Source organism: Heteronotia binoei, chromosome 4 (genome assembly GCF_032191835.1).
Source record: "Heteronotia binoei isolate CCM8104 ecotype False Entrance Well chromosome 4, APGP_CSIRO_Hbin_v1, whole genome shotgun sequence".
NCBI classification, from domain to species: domain Eukaryota; kingdom Metazoa; phylum Chordata; class Lepidosauria; order Squamata; family Gekkonidae; genus Heteronotia; species Heteronotia binoei.
Genome location: NC_083226.1, coordinates 171,264,605 through 171,281,644, shown reverse-complemented (window position 1 = coordinate 171,281,644; position 17,040 = coordinate 171,264,605). Strand labels below are relative to the sequence as shown.

The 17,040-nt window shown below is 46.4% G+C and overlaps 1 protein-coding gene across 1 annotated transcript in view; it reads right to left on the bottom strand.

Annotated features, from left to right (window-relative positions):
- The window catches only part of EPG5 (ectopic P-granules 5 autophagy tethering factor), a 145,245-nt gene that overhangs the window by 10,896 nt on the left and 117,309 nt on the right, over positions 1–17,040 (bottom strand). The window contains 6 exon segments of the mRNA XM_060236213.1: positions 2,236–2,455; positions 3,678–3,920; positions 7,478–7,622; positions 10,998–11,207; positions 11,688–11,873; positions 14,684–14,859. Coding sequence (XP_060092196.1) covers positions 2,236–2,455; positions 3,678–3,920; positions 7,478–7,622; positions 10,998–11,207; positions 11,688–11,873; positions 14,684–14,859 — 1,180 coding nt within the window.

Here is a 17,040-nt window from a genome sequence, read left to right as displayed (position 1 = left end):
TAATCATTCTAGTTGCCCTTTTCTGGACTTTTTCCAATGCTATAGTATCCAGTGGCACCTTTAAGACCAACCAAGTTCTGCTCCGGGTACATAAGCTTTTCTGTACCTGTGCACTTCTTCAGATACGTTGAAAAAACAAGACTTCCTCAACTATTACATATAGGTTAGAGAGAGGGTTATTTAGAGTCAAGATGCAAAAGCAGAGGTCCATCAGTGGCTATTAGCCACAGGGTATAGATCTGGGGTGAGAAACCTGAAAGGTTAATATGCAATTAAAGGGCCAAACATTCAAAACAAACTGTAAAATAAATCAAATGACCCTTTAATTGCATATTAACCTTTCAGGTTTCTTACTCCAGTTTTTGGGTTAAGTTTCTTTCCCTTCTGTTTTTCCTTATAGATCCAGGGTGGCCAAACTGTGGCTTGGGAGCCACATGTGGCTCTTTCACGCATATTGTGTGGCTCTCAAAGCCCCCAACGCCCCACCGGCCAGCTTGGAGAAGGCATTTCTCTCTTTAAATCACTTCTCCAAGCCAAGCCAGCTAGCAGCTTGGAGCATGCATTTAAAGTTAAAGTTGCTTTCTTTTCACCCCTCCCTCCCTCGTCACCTATTTACTTTCCTTTTTTCCTTCCTTCCCTCAAACATAACACATTTTGCAGCTCTCAAATGTCTGACGTTTGCTCGATGTGGCTCTTATTTATTTATTTAGTAGGCTTATACTCCGCCTTTTCCCGTAAGTAGGCTCAAGGCGGATCACAACATATAACAACAATAAAAAAACCTACATATCAAAGTTAAAACGCCATATTAAAATTAAAAAACAATAAATATAACGCACCACCGGCGGAGAGGGCACAGCGTATCAGTAACCAGTTGTGGGCCCACCTTAAACGATGGTGATAACAATAAGACAGCGCTGTAATAAAGCACGATGTCACCACAAGAGAGGCCTAATGATGGAATAATAGGATGCCCACTGCCTCAACCACAGGCCCGGCAAAACAGCTCCGTCTTGCAGGCCCTACAAAATGGCAGTAATTCAGGTAGGGCCCGGATCTCTACAGGGAGCTGATACCACCAGGCAGGGGCCAAGGCCAAAAAGGCCCTGGCCGAGGCAAGTCAGAAGTTCTTAGGGCCAGAGGTGGTGAGGAGGTCTTACATCAAGCAAGTTTGGCCACCCCTGATATAGGAGATTGTAAGCCCCACTGAGTCCCCGATTCAGAGAGAAGGGCCGGGAATAAATGCAGTCTTCTTCTTCTAGGCCACGGCAAACTCTTGATGTTTCACAGAATGCGTTGTAGTGTGAGAACGCTTGTAACAAAGGTTTTTGAATTAATCTCACACCTGAACAAAAAGGCATGCATGTCCCTGTCCAGTGTCACATTTTCCTGTCTGAAAATAAACACGAATCCTGATCAATGTATTTTGCCGCTGTGCATACAGACTGGATGGGCCACATGGCTTCTCTTATGTTCTTACGTTCTGATAATGGAGAGTAGTTATTATTGAAGACAGAGCTAGAATCATAGAATCACAGAGTTGGAAGGGACCTCCAGGGTCTAGTCCAACCCCCTGCACAATGCAGGAAACTCACAAACACTTCCCCCTAAATTCACAGGATCCTCATTGCTATCAGATGGCCATCTAGCCTCTGTTCAAAAACCTCCAACGAAGGAGAGCCCACCACCTCCCGAGGAAGCCTGTTCCACTGAGGAACCGCTCTAACAGTCAGGTTCTTCCTAATCTTAAACCGGAAACCCTTTGGATTTAATTTCAGCCCATTGGTTCTGGTCCTACCTTCCGGGGCCACAGAAAACAATTCAACACCATCCTCTGTACGACAGCCCTTCAAGTACTTGAAGATGGTGATCCTATCACCTCTCAGCTGCCTCCTCTCCAGGCTAAACATTCCCAGCTCCCTCAACCTTTCCTCATAGGACGGTCTCCAGACCCCTCACCATCTTTGTTGCCCTCCTCTGGACCCATTCCAGCTTGTCTATATCCTTTTTAAAATGTGGTGCCCAAAACTGAACACAATACTCCAGGTGAGGTCTTACCAGAGCAGAGTAAAGCGATACCATCGCATCGTGTGATCTGGACACTATACTTCTGTTGATACAGCCCAAAATAGCATTTGCCTTTTTAGCCACCGCATCACACTGTTGACTCATGTTAGAACTGACACACCCCACAGTAGCGGCTTCTGCGCTACCCGCCCCCGAAGACGCCGGTACCTGGGATACGCCTCTTCCAGCCACTTGCTCAGCGTCAGCAGCACCCTCATCTCGTTGGCCGAGGTCTGCTCAGCATTCAGCCTCTGCAGCGTGAAGACGTAGAGGGTCAGGTAGCTGCCAAGGGAAAGGCACTCTTGCAGGAAGTCTTCGGCGGTGAGCTCGGGCACCTGCAAGGCAGCTACGAGGGGGCCCCAGCCCAAGCCCTGGTTAGGCGAAGAGTCTGCAAAGAAAACGAACGTACGCGCAAAGCTGCCTTAGACCGAACCGGACCATTTCATCATAACAGACATACCAGTCAAAAGCGCTAAGAGACACCATACGTTTCAAATGACAAGGCAATGCAATGTGAAGGTCAGTGGTGTTCTGACCAGGCTTGCACACAGAACTTCAAATGAACAACAACATGCTTCAAAAGGATATTCCCACAAGTCAGTTCAAAAGCAGTTCAGCAAACTTTCCAATCACAGAGAAATGTCCACGTTCCACTATTTAGTTCATGGAGCTAAAGGCAGCCCTCCCAAAGACGTCTGTTCTAGGTATCAAGATGCTTCATCCGTCTTTCTTCAGTTTGGAGGCTTATTTTTTCACTGGAACCCAATCTCTTACAATACATTAATAGAAGACCAACAAAGAAATCTATCAGATATGTCTTGAACCTTGTCTATCATCATCTTCTATCTTCTTCTAGCCACACAGAAGAAAAAGACGACAACTACAGATTTATACCCCGCCCTTCTCTCTGAATCAGAGACTCAGAGCGGCTCACAATCTTCTATATCTTCTCCCCCCACAACAGACACCCTGTGAGGTGGGCGGGGCTGAGAGGGCCCTCACAGCAGCTGCCCTTTCAAGAACAGAGACTCAGAGCGGCTCACAATCTCCTATATCTTCTCCCCCCACAACAGACACCCTGTGAGGTGGGCAGGGCTGAGAGGGCTCTCACAGCAGCTGCTCTTTCAAGGCCAACTCCTGCGAGAGCTATGGCTGACCCAAGGCCATTCCAGCAGGTGCAAGTGGAGGAGTGGGGAATCAAACCCGGTTCTCCCAGATAAGAGTCTGCACATTTAACCACTACATCAGACTGGCTCTCCAAGTTGACCAAAAGGACCTGCTCTAGGCAATGTACAATAAAAAGAAGACTGCAGATTTATGTCCCACCCTTCTCTCTGAATCAGAGACTCAGAAGTGGCTTACAATCTCCTTTATCTTCTCCCCCCACAACAGACACCCTGTGAGGTGGGTGGGGCTGAGAGGGCGCTGACAGAAGCTGCCCTTTCAAGGACAACTCCTGCGAGAGCTATGGCGGTTCTCCCAGATAAGAGTCCGCACACTTAACCACTACACCAAACTGGCTCTCAGGGGGAAAGCCACACAGGGGCTGCCCCAAGTCCCAAACGAGGCATCTGAAATGACAGGCGCAGAAAGAGATTCTCCTTTCTCACCTTCGTTGAAATAGGCCGCGATGCAGGCTTCCGTGGTCTCCGCCATGTGCCGGACCGACGCCAGGCTCTGGCACACGGCCGTCAGGAGGGGCATCACCCCGAACCCGTGGACGGTGACCCCGATCCAGCCCCGCAGGGCGACCCGGAGGGACTCAGCTGCCGAGACGCTGGCGTTGTTCAGCATCATCAGGGCTTCCGTGAAGAGGCTGCTCAAAGCCAGGTGGCGAGCCTGCACGTTGGCGTCTGGAAAGGAAAGAAACTTCTTGGGAAACAGCCCGTCAGCTGGGCAGCCGCCGCTCTAAAGGGACATCTACCCCAGCCCTGCTAAAGGACGAGATTCAAATTGAGTAGTGCTGCCATACAGCAATGGACCAGGGAGACCTGCTACTGGCTGTCACCACTCTTACAAGGGTCTGTAACAGGGGCGGCCAAACTGTGCCTCAGGAGCCACATGTGGTTCCTTCACATATATTGTGTGGCTCTTGAAGCTGCTGCCGCTCCACTGGCTGGCTTGGAGAAGGCATTTGTCTCTTTAAATCACTTCTCCAAGCCAAGCCAGCTGGCAGCTTGGAGAATACTTCTGAAGTTAGAAGTTGCTTTCTTTCTACCTCCCCATCCCTCCCGTCTTCCCCTATTTTCCTTCTTTCCTTCCTGTTTTGCGGCTCTCAAACATCTTGCATTTATTCTATGTGGCTCTTGTGTTCAGCAAACTTGGCCACCTCTGGTCTGTAAGAAATGGCCCGTTCTTTGTAAAGATGGAGTGGGTTCTCCGTCTTTACAAGGAATGAGCTAGAGCCTTGGGAGGAAGATACAGGATTTTTGGGTTCCACTTAAAAGACATCGGTCTTGATAAAGGCAATGAAACATTTGACACCGGCTAACGTGGACTGGCTTTGTGTGGATGAAGTTATTCTTTATCCTAACACCTCACTGAAACAATAGTGGACTGAATGTGCAAGACTGTGAAGTGGGATAATTTGTTTGATAAAGTGCCTGTGTGTGTGCTCTAGATGAAAGAATCCATTACAGACTGTTTTCTAATGTTTTGGTTTACGAGTCGCATGCAAACTTCTCAACCTTTAAAAAGGGCCTGTGTGCACTCTTGATTTATTCTACTGCAGGTGGTTTGGATTCATTTAAAGTGCAGACTGCTTGGGAAAAGAGGTTATGCTAAAGTGCCTGCATGCACTCCTGTGTATTTTATTGCAGTCTGTTTAAAGGAGAGGCTTTGGAATGGTAAAGTGCCTGCATGCACTCCTGTGTATTTATTGCAGTCTATTTAAGGGAGAGGCTTTGGAATGGTAAAGTGCCTGCATGCACTCCTGTGTATTTTATTGCAGTCTGTTTAAGGGAGAGGCTTTGGAATGGTATAGTGCCTTCGTGCACTCCTGTGTATTTTATTGCAGTCTGTTTGAGGGAGAGGCTTTGGAACGGTAAAGTGCCTGTGTGCACTCCTGTGTATTTTATTGCAGTCTGTTTAAGGGAGAGGCTTTGGAATGGTAAAGTGCCTGCGTGCAAACTTACATTTTTCATTTGTAGGCTGTTTAGAAGTAGAGGCTACTTAGAAGTAGAGGCCATAGGGCTTTTCTCATCGCCCCATTATTTTCTTGTAACAAATGTTTTGACAGTATAGTATTGATAGTTTCTAGAGACCTCTGATTATTTTAAGGTGCTCTTTTTGCTTGAAAATTCTGATCCGGAAATAACAGAATTAGTAGCAAAGGGTTTTTTTTATAGAGCTATGGTTACTCATCCTGATAAGTAGCACTATGTAGTACTACTATGTACTATGCAGTAGTGCTATGTATCATAGTAGTACTATGTATCAGGTTTTACTATGTTGCTACTTTGTTTTTATCTTCTAATCCTGATTTTATTCTGTATGGATTATGTATTCTTTTAATATGTAACCTGGCTGACCCTCTAACTTATATTCTTATATATGCCAATAAAGGCTGTCGTGTGTGTGTGTGTGTAAATGTATAATTTCACCCTGACGTTTCTTCTATTATATCAGGAAGTCCACCAGCAGGGTCAGAACTCCAGAAGTCCTCCCCTGGAAGATCAGGAAAACTGGTAAACACCTTGGACTTCCTTAGTTGGCATAGAATCATAGAGTTGGAAGGGACCTCCGGGATCATTTAGTCCAACCTCCTGCACAATGCAGGAAACTCACAAATACCTCCCCATAAATTCACAGGATCTTCATTGCTGTCAGCCTCTGTTTAAAAACCTCCAAGGAAGGAGAGCCCACCACCTCCCGAGGAAACCTGTTCCACTGAGGAACCGCTCTAACGGTCAGGAAGTTCTTCCTAATGTTGAGCCAGAAACTCTTCTGATTTAATTTCAACCCACTGGTTCTGCTCCTACCTTCTGGGGCGACGGAAAACAATTCCACACCATCCCCTATATGACAGCCCTTCAAGTACTTGAAGATGGTGATCCTATCACCTCTCAGTCGCCTCCTCTCCAGGCTAAACATCCCCAGCTCCTTCAGCCTTTCCTCATAGGACTTGGTCTCCAGACCCCTCACCATCTTCATCGCCCTCCTCTGGACCCATTCCAGCTTGTCTATATCCTCCTTAAAAGTGGCATGTGGTTCCATCCCCCCCTTGAAGCTTTCCTTCTTCCCAGAACGTATGAGGAGGGAGGTATTTCTTTTCTCTGTGCCTCCTGTGGCAGCCATCTTGGGGTGGCACTCCTCCAACCCCTCTCAAAATTCCAAAGATGCCCAAAGGCTTAAAAAATTTGGAGACCCACCTGAAAACCCTACTAAAGGAGAACTTCTAGGAAGAAATTCCAGGAACTGAACCTTGGGTCTCTTCTCTACAAAGCAACTGCCTGTCTCTGGATTGAGATGAGGAAAGAGAGCTGGTAGATGCTCTATCCTCCTGAATGTGCCGTGAAAGTCCACCAATTTGTGAGACAGGACTGGTCTGACCAGGAAGGCAAGGCAGAGACCTCATGCTGCAGACGTCAGGCATTTCTAGTACCTCCTTGTCCTTTTCCTGTTCCTCTTCTGGGCACACACACAAACACCCACCCGAAAAGTGGTTTCAGGAGGGTAGCTGTGTTGGTCTGTAGTAGAAGAGCTAGATTCAAGTCCAGTAGCATGTTAGAGACAAAAAAAATCTCATGGTATAAGCCAGGAGTGTTGAACTCAGTTGTTATGAGGGCCAGATCTGACATAAATGAGATCTTGTCCAGCTGGGCCACGTGTGTCATAAAATGTAATTCCAAGAAGCGGAGAGATAAACTTTATGAAGGACACAGACAAACACAACTGAAGATTTTGTATCTCTCCTGTGTGATCGAGGGAACTGGGCAAAGGAAGCTCGGGATCTTTCCCCCCCTCCCCAGGGGATGAGGAGGGGGTGAAGCCTCAGCCAACAGAAGGAAGAGGCTTGGCTCAGTAGCACTGCTGTGTGATTTAGAGAGCCTGGCAAAGCAAGGTCTCCCTTCCCCACTTCCTCCTCCAAGGTGGAGCCTCATCCAATGGAGAAAACAGAGGCTTTGCTCTGTAGCTCCTGTGCGACTGAGCAAGCCTGGCCAAACAAGCTATGATGCAGAAGGAAGCAAGAGAGAGGGAGAAGGAAGTAGATGACAGCCAGTTGCTCGGGGGCCTGATAGGAACCGTCTGGGGGGGCCTGATCTGGCCCCCGGGATGCACGTTTGACACCCCTAGTATAAGCCTTCAAAAGCCAAAGTTTCGTATCTGACAAAGGGAGCTTTGACTCTTGGAAATTTATACCCCAAAAACCTTATTGGTCACACACTCAGGGATCTCCTACTGAGCCGACCTGGAGGGTTGAAGAGGACAATGTCATCTAGCAGCTTGGACATCTCCTGCTCCAGAACCTGCAGGCTGATTTTCCCATTCTGCTCCAGGATGCTGAGGAAATGGACCGTCTGGCGAACGTAGGCTTGGCACTTGAGGGTTGCGTCCTGTGGAAAGTGGAGAAAATGGCTGCACCTCATCCTGTTTTTAGAAAGGGTATTATTCCTGGCAAGGAGACGTGGAATGGTATGGTACAGCCTGACCCTATGAGATCTCAGAAGCTAAGTGGGGTTGGTAGTTGGATAGGAGACCACCAAGAACGGCTCTGCAGGGGAAGGCAACGACAAACCACCTCTGCTTCTCTCTTGTCTTGAGAGCCCCTTGCTGGGATCTCCATAAGTCTTGGATGGGAGACCACCAAGGAAGCCTCTGCAGAGGAAGACAACGACAAACCACCTCTGCTTCTCACTTGCCTTGAGAGCCCCTTGCTGGGATCTCCATAAGTCTTGGATGGGAGACCACCAAAAAAGGCTCTGCAGAGAAAGGCAATGGCAAACCACCTCTGCTTCTCACTTGCCTTGAAAGCCCCTTGCCAGGGTTGCCAGAGATCAGTTGTCACTTGACAGCACACACATATATATATTACAGCAGATGCCAGGCTGACATAGTGGTTAGAGACTAGGACTTAGAAGTCCCAGGGTCAAATCTCCTCTCTGCTCTGGAAGCTCACTGGGTGACCTTGTACCAGTCACTCACTCTCACCCTAAGCTGCTTTGCAGGAGTGTCGGGAGGATAAAACGAAGAGGAGGACCCCATAGACATTCGACCTGCCTCGGCCAGGGCCTTTTCGGCCTTGGCCCCGGCCTGGTGAAATCAACTCCCTGTGGCAATCCGGGCCCTACCTGAATTAATGCCATTTCGTAGGGCCTGCAAGACGGAGCTATTCTACCGGGCCTTCTGTCGAGGCAGCGGACGTCTTTATTTCCATCTGCTTGGCCTCCCTTATATGTCATAATGCTGTCTTATTTCAATCTTGACTTAATTTAGTATTCCATCTCTGGGCCTACTGTTGCATTGATATATATATATATCATTGTCCTATTGGACACTGTGACATATACGCTATTTTATTGTATCTTATGGTTTTAGGTGAAAGAGCCCCGTGGCGCAGAATGGTAAAGCTGCAGTACTGCAGTCTGAACTCCCTGCTCACAACCTGAGTTTGATCCCTGGCAGAAGTTGGGTTTTCAGGTAGCCGGCTCGAGGTTGACTCAGCCTTCCATTTTTCCGAGGTCAGTAAAATGAATGCCCAGCTTGCTGGAGTGAAAGCGTAGATGACTGAGGAAGGCAATGGCAAACCACCCCGTGAAAAGCCTGCCGTGAAAACGTTGTGAAAGCAACGTCACCTCCGAGTCGGAAACGACTGGTGCTTGCACAAGGGACTACCTTTACCTTTTTATAGTTTTAGCTTGGAGTTTTTAATTGTTTTAACTTTTGTTGTGATCCGCCCTGAGCCCACTCGTCGGAAAGGGTGGAACACAAATGAACAAAAATAAAAAATAAGTAAAATAAATAAAAAATAGATGCTGCCCCAGACTCCTTGTAGGAAAAGCAGGACAAAAAACGCAGCAGGCGGATCAGCTGACGGTAGAACCAGAAAACAGCCACGAGAGCAGAAACAGTCGGAAGAGACCGCAGCTGCAGGATAAACCTTAGAAACCTCTCCAGAATCAATATTATTACATTTCAGTTCAGAAGAGATCATTTCATCTGTTACACACAAAACTATTACATTACGCAGCAAAGGCAACGATCGCACTTCTTTGGAAAAGTGGGGGGGAGGGGAAAAACCCATCCTTAATGATGCGGCACAAAAAATTGTGGGATTTGTATGAGTAAAATTGCAGAAAGAAAAAAAGTTTATGCTCAGTCACTCCCAGGATAGCGCACTTGAATCCAATCCTAAATCACCTGCTCTCTCAAGGGGAAATCCCAGATATAATCAGAAGACGTTTCCTTTATTAAAAAGATACAGAGAGCTTTGTGTTTTATAGATTTATAGCAGGAGTGGCCAATGGCTGGGGCTGATGGGAGCTGTAGGCAAAAAACATCTGGAGAGCTACCGTTGGCCACCCCTGATTTATAGGATTTATATAAATTGGGGTGGCCAAACTGTGGCTCGGGAGCCGCGTGTGGCTCTTTCACACGTATTGTGTGGCTCTTGAAGCCCCCACCACCCTGTCTGCTGGCTTGGAGAAGGCATTTGTCTCTTTAGATCAGGGGTGGCCAATGGTAGCTCTCCAGATGTTTTTGCCTACAACTCCCATCAGCCCCAGCCAGCATAGCCAATAGCTGGGGCTGATGGGAGTTGTAGGCAAAAAAAAAAATCTGGAGAGCTACCGTTGGCCACCCCTGCTTTAGATCATTCTCCAAGCCAAGCCAGCCGGCATTTAAAGAGTGCACTTAAAGTTAAAGTTGCTTTCTTTCCACATCTCTCTCCCTCCTCTCTCCCCCATCTATATTCCTTCCTTCCTTCTGTCAGACTTGTGGCTCTCAAACATCTGACACTCATGCCTTGTGGCTCTCAAACTTCTGACGATTATTCTATGTCTTATGTTCTTATGTTCTATGTCTTATGACATGATAGAGGTTTACAAGATAATGCATGGGATGGAGAAAGTAGAGAAAGAAGTACTTTTCTCCCTTTCTCGCAATACAAGAACTCGTGGGCATTCGATGAAATTGCTGAGCAGCCAGGTTAAAACGGATAAAAGGAAGTCCTTCTTCGCCCAAAGGGTGATTAACATGTGGAATTCACTGCCACAGGAGGTGGTGGCGGCCACAAGTATAGCCACCTTCAAGAGGGGGTTAGATAAAAATATGGAGCACAGGTCCATCAGTGGCTATTAGCCACAGTGTGTGTGTGTGTGTGTATATATATATAAAAAAAAAATTGGCCACTGTGTGACACAGAGTGTTGGACTGGATGGGCCATTGGCCTGATCTAACATGGCTTCTCTTATGTTCTTATGTGGCTCTTGCATCAAGCAAGTTTGGCCACCCCTGCTATAAAGGTAAAGGTAGTCTCCTGTGCAAGCACCAGTCGTTTCCGACTCTGGCGTGACGTTGCTTTCACGTTTTCACAGCAGACTTTTTAACGGGGTGGTTTGCCATTACCTTCCCCAGTCACCTACACTCCCCCCCCCCCCCAGCAAGCTGGGTACTCATTTTACTGACCTCGGAAGGACAGAAGGCTGAGTCAACCTGTAGCCTGCTACCTGAAAACCCAGCTTCCACTGGGGATCGAACTCAGGTCGTGAGCAGAGAGTTCAGGCTGCAGTACTGCTGCTTTACCACTCTGCGCAGCGGGGCTCTTACTACCCCTGATATAGATTATAGCAATATATCTACTAAATACTGTACTAGTCACAAGTATTGATTTTATTGGGGGTTTCTTTACCGGTATATGTGGAAAATATTGATTGTAATAAAATATTTTATAAAAAAAAAAAAAGACCACCGCTCGGCAGACTCGAACTTACAAGGTGCACGTGGCCATCGGACGAGGCGCCAAAGCCAGCGGAGGTCTTCAGGAGCCGGACAAGCAGCTCGGCCGCGGGCTCTTTTGCCAGGATGATGGACGGCGGGTAGTGGCTGTTCAGGTAGCCGACGATGCTCTGGTAGGACAGGATGCCGACGAGCTGCCAGGGCAGGGAACTGGTCTGGCCCAGGAGGTTCAGCAGCGGGGACTCCTGAGGGGCCAAGAAAACCCAGAAACCTCATTCTTGCTTCTAACCTCATTCTTGCTTCTAATTCCCTGGTAGGCAGGGAATTTCTGTCTACTCAGGCAGGCGGGGTACGGCTGAGTCATTATCTTGTAGGAGCTTCCCGGGCTGTGACAGGCTAACGGAAGAGCTTACCTGAGGGGGTTCTCCATTAGGATGTCGCAGCCCAGGAAGCTCCCACAAGATAATGACTCAGCCCTACCCTACCTGCCTGAGTAGACAGAAATTCCCTGCCTACCAACTCCTTCTCAATTTGACCCAGAGAGAACTCCAGTTTTCTGGGTTATGCCTCTGAGGATGCCAGTCACAGTTGCTGGCGAAACATCAGGTCCCACGATGCCAAGACCACGGCCACACAGTCAGGAAAATCCACAACAACCAATTGTACCACTACTGCCCATCGTTGAAGGAAGTTAGAGGGGGAGAGAATCCTTTGGGAGATGGTACCTCTTTGGTGACCAGCTGCTGCTCCTTCGCCAGCAAGACCACCATGTACAGCAGGCACACGATCATGTTCTGAGTCTCCGGAGGCGGGCTGGGGTGCCAGGCGTGCGAGAGGACGCTCACCCAGTTGACTTCGCATAAGACCGAGCCCAAGAAGAGGAAACAGCTTTTGGGGCTGCCTCTTTCAATCTAGAAGAGTTTTTAAGATATATATATACATATATATATTTACTTTGGAGTTATATGTCACCCACTCCGCAAGCAGACTCTGGGATGCTGAAAGTCACAATAAAAACAATTTTAAAACAATAAAAAACATCAATTCCGTAGGGCCTGCAAGACTACCCTTTTCCAACCGGCCTTCACTTAATGTGGATTTAGCCTACTATACCCGGCCGTCATAAACTACTGAGGAGAACGTCTAGAGTATAGCACTGCAAATGTTAGCTTTAATTGAAATTTTGATGGTTTTAATTATAATGGTTTTAATTAGCAAATTACATACACTGAGATAATGTTTTATATTGTATGCTGTAAATTGTAATTTTTATATGTTGTGAGCCGCCCTGAGCCTGCTTTGGCGGGGAGGGCGGGATATAAATAAAATATATTATTATTATTATTATTATTATTATTATTATTATTATTATTATTATTATTATTATTATTATTATTATTATTATGTCACCCCCTCCGCAAGCAGACTCTGGACACTTTAAAACTAAACATTTGGTCTTTCCTCAGATTTTTAACACAGGCGGATCAGATTATATTGATATCTCAGTTCTTCTGTTAGTGGCCCTACAGACAGTATTTCTCAGCGGCAGCCTCCTCCAGCATTAGTTGTTATAGGCCTGTCGAAAGAGTTCGGTTTTACAGGCCCTGCGGAATTGGGAGAGGTCCCGCAGGGCTCTCGTGGCCTCTGGGAGAGCATTCCATAGCGTCGGTGCTGCCACTGAGAAGGCCCTGGCCCGTGTAGAATTTAGTCTGGCCTCCCTTGGGATGGATAGCAAATTTTGGACTCCCAAACACAATGCTCTCCTGGATGTATATGGGGAAAGGTGGTCCCTTAGACAGACAGGTCCGCAGCCATATAGGGCTTTAAAGGTCAATGCCAACACTTTGAAACGAACTCAGTACTCGATAGGCAGCCAGTGCAGCTCTTTCAGCGCTGGTTGAATGTGCTCCCATCGAGGGAGCCCCATTAACAACCATGCCGCTGCTTCTGCACCAGCTGCAGTTTCCAAGTCAGAGTCAAAGGCAGGCCCATGTAGAGGGCATTGCAGTAGTCTATTCTCGAGGTGACCACAGTGTGGATCACCACTGCGAAGTCGCGGTGCTCCAAGAAAGAAGCCAATTGCCGTACCCGCCGCAGATGGAAAAAAGGCAGACTTGGCAGAATTTAACACCACTCTGGACTTCCTGCCACGCTATGGCGATCTGGGGTCCCTTTGGAACACCCAATACTGACCATTCCGTTATACTGCTACCATCGAAATTAACTGTTTCATGAATTAATGCACTAACACCTACTGATACATTGTTTTATAATTGTTTTTATGTTCCTATGTTTTATCTTGTTCGGTCATTTTTTGACCCCAACCTGTGAGCCGCTCTGAGCTTGTCTTCGGTGGGGAGGGCGGGGTATAAATTAAATTAAATAAATAACTAAAATAAATCAAAAGCGATTTTTTCACAGACTGCTCTCCTGATGGAAATTTCCCCTCCGCTTTCTGCCAACGTTACGCTGAACGCCACCCCCCCAGTCACAAAATCTCGAACCTGTCCTTCCTCACAGGGCTGTTGTGGAAACAAAATGGAAGGGAGGGAGAACTATATGAGATACTTTGGGTCCCTGCCGAGGAGAAAGGCAAAGGGGTGCAATTCTGGTCACTGCACCTCAAAAAGGATATTATAGCATTGGAAAAAGTCCAGAAAAGGGCAACTAGAATGATTAAATGGTTGGAACACTTTCCCTATGAAGAAAGGTTAAAACGCTTGGGGCTCTTTAGCTTGGAGAAACGTTGACTGCGGGGTGATAGGACAGAGTATGCATGGGATGGAGAAAGTAGAGAAAGAAGTCCTTTTTTCCCTTTCTCACAATACAAGAACTCGTGGGCATTCGATGCAATTGCTGAGCAGTCGGGTTAGAACGGATAAAAGGAAGTCCTTCTTCACCCAAAGGGTGATTAATATGTGGAATTCACTGCCACAGGAGGTGGTGGCGGCTACAAGCATAGCCAGCTTTAAGAGGGGATTGGATAAAAATATGGAGCAGAGGTCCATCAGTGGCTATTAGCCACAGTGTGTGTGTGTGTGTGTGTATGTGTGTGTGTATGTGTGTGTGTGTATATATATATATATATATATATATATATATATATATATATATATATATAAATTTTGGCCACTGTGTGACACAGAGTGTTGGACTGGATGGGCCATTGGCCTGATCCAACATGGCTTCTCTTATGTTCTTAGGTGACACAGAGTGTTGAACTGGATGGACCATTGGCCTGATCCAACGAGGCTTCTCTTATGTGACACAGAGTGTTGAACTGGATGGACCATTGGCGTGATCCAACATGGCTTCTCTTATGTTCTTAGGTGACACAGAGTGTTGAACTGGATGGACCATTGGCCTGATCCAACATGGCTTCTCTTATGTTCTTAGGTGACATAGAGTGTTGGACTGGATGGGCCATTGGCCTGATCCAACAGGGCTTCTCTTATGTTCTTAGGTGACATAGAGTGTTGGACTGGATGGGCCATTGGCCTGATCCAACATGGCTTCTCTTATGTTCTTAGGTGACATAGAGTGTTGGACTGGATGGGCCATTGGCCTGATCCAACAGGGCTTCTCTTATGTTCTTAGGTGACATAGAGTGTTGGACTGGATGGGCCACTGGCCTGATCCAACAGGGCTTCTCTTATGTTCTTAGGGGTATAAAAGAAGTCAATCATTTAAAGAGCCTTGCCAACAAACACCTGCCTCTTACTTTAAAGAACTCTTCCATGAGTTGAGGGTCGGGATGCATCTCCTTCCAAGGGAGGCGCCCGTACTCGGTGTGGAGCGCGTAGAGGATGTGCTCGGGCATCTTGGGGGCCGTGCAGGTCTGGCAGTAGTGCATCAGGTGGAGCCAAAGCGCCCCCTGGTGGCTGGGCAGCAGCTTATCTAGATGAAAAAGGGAAGAGCAGGTGAGAGACAAAAGAAGGGAAGAAAAGCAGTGGGGTCGTACGAGGACTGCTATTAGGGCTGGAACTATTTAAGAAGAAGACTGTAGATTTATACCCCGCCCCTCTCTCTGAATCAGAGTCTCAGAGCAGCTTACAATCTCCTTTATCTCCTTCCCCCACAACAGACAGCCTGTGAGGTAGGTGGGGCTGAGAGAGCTCTCTCAGAAGCTGCCCTTTCAAGGACAACCTCTGCCAGAGCTATGGCTGACCCAAGGCCATTCCAGCAGCTGCAAGTGGAGGAGTGGGGAATCAAACTCGGTTCTCCCAGATAAGAGTCCGCACACTTAACCACTCACCAAACTGGCTCTTATTCGTAACTTATCAATTCATAACTTATTCATAAACGATTCTGAACCAGCAGTGAGGAGTGTAGTGGCCACGTTTGCAGACAGAACAAAATTATTCAGGATGGTAAAGACCAAGACTAACTGTATTTATAACGTATATATAAAACGTATTCCTGTTTGGGGGCGTTCACACTACACTAAATAATGTGTTTTGCAATTGGATTTTTACTCTGTAAGAATAGCAAAAACCCAGTTGCAAAATGCATTATTTAGCGTAGTGTGAGCTAGATAAGTAAAGGCCTGGAAAAAACCCACTTTTTCTGTTTTTTTTCCTGAAGCCTTTTTTATTTTTTTCCCGAAAAATTGTAAAAAAGAAAAGGAAAGGGGAAAAAAATTGATTATGGAACGTTTCATTTTAACGTGATAAATATAATATTTTAAGATAACGTGTTCAAATATTTTCCAAATCATTTCTAAAAAATATGTATGGTATCAGATTATTCTAATTTCTGCGCACTGAGGACAAGTAAGTCCTAAGTCATGCCCATTCACTGAAACTCAGTCCTAGACTCCCTTCTATACACTCCCCCCTCCTTCAATTCTTTTTATGAGAATGAGTTTTTATTTTTATTTAATACTGTGGAAAGGAAATATGAATAATTCTTACTTCTGGATTTTTAAAAATTGTTTTGTGGGGGGTTTTTTTTGTCTGTTTCACATAAACTAGTAAACAGTTCAGGAGACTGTTGCTCCATTTGTTACAATTACAAATAAATGTTATTTTAAAAAGCAAATTCTGTTTGCAATAATTGTTTGCATACACTATATTTTTAATATGCTAGCTGCGATAATTTCATGCCAAGTAAAATTGCCCATAGTCATCTTTTATGTTCCTAAAGTAACAGAATGACTTTCAATCTGGAAAAGAAAAAAGAAGTGCTAATGTGGCATTTTTGCCAGTTTGGTGTAGTGGTTAAGTGTGCGGACTCTTATCTGGGAGAACCGGGTTTGATTCCCCACTCCTCTACTTGCACCTACTAGCATGGCCTTGGGTCAGCCATAGCTCTGGCAGCGGTTGTCCTTGAAAGGGCAGCTGCTGTGAGAGCCCTCTCCAGCCCCACCCACCTCACAGGGTGTCTGTTGTGGGAGGAGGAAGGGAAAGGAGATTGTGAGCCCTCTGAGACTCTTCGGAGTGGAGGGCGGGATATAAATCCAATATCTTCATCTACCTCACAGGGTGTCTGTTGTGGGGGAGGAAGGTAAAGAACATAAGAACATAAGAGAAGCCATGTTGGATCAGGCCAACGGCCCATCAAGTCCAACACTCTGTGTCACACAGTGGCAAAAAATGTTATATACACACATACACTGTGGCTAATAGCCACTGATGGACCTGTGCTCCATATTTTTATCTAAACCCCTCTTGAAGGTGGCTATACTTGTGGCCGCCACCACCTCCTGTGGCAGTGAATTCCACAGGAAGGGAAAGGAGATTGTGAGCCGCTCTGAGACTCTTCGGAGTGGAGGGCGGGATATAAATCCAATATCTTCTTCTTCTTCTTCTTCTTCTTTCCAATTTTTCTGAAAATTTCCGTGATTTTTTTCCGGGGGGAAAAAACCGGAAAAAAAAAAAAACTGGGTTTTTTTCCGAGCTTCAAAATTTTTGGAAATTTTACATCTCTAGTGTGAACGCACCCAATTGAATATAATTTGATTTAATTTTTAGATTTATGCCCCGCCCTATCCCGCAAGAGGGCTCAGGGCGGCTCACAACAACAAAACAAGAGAGTTAAAAACAATACCATAAAAACACACATTACAGAACAGGAGCA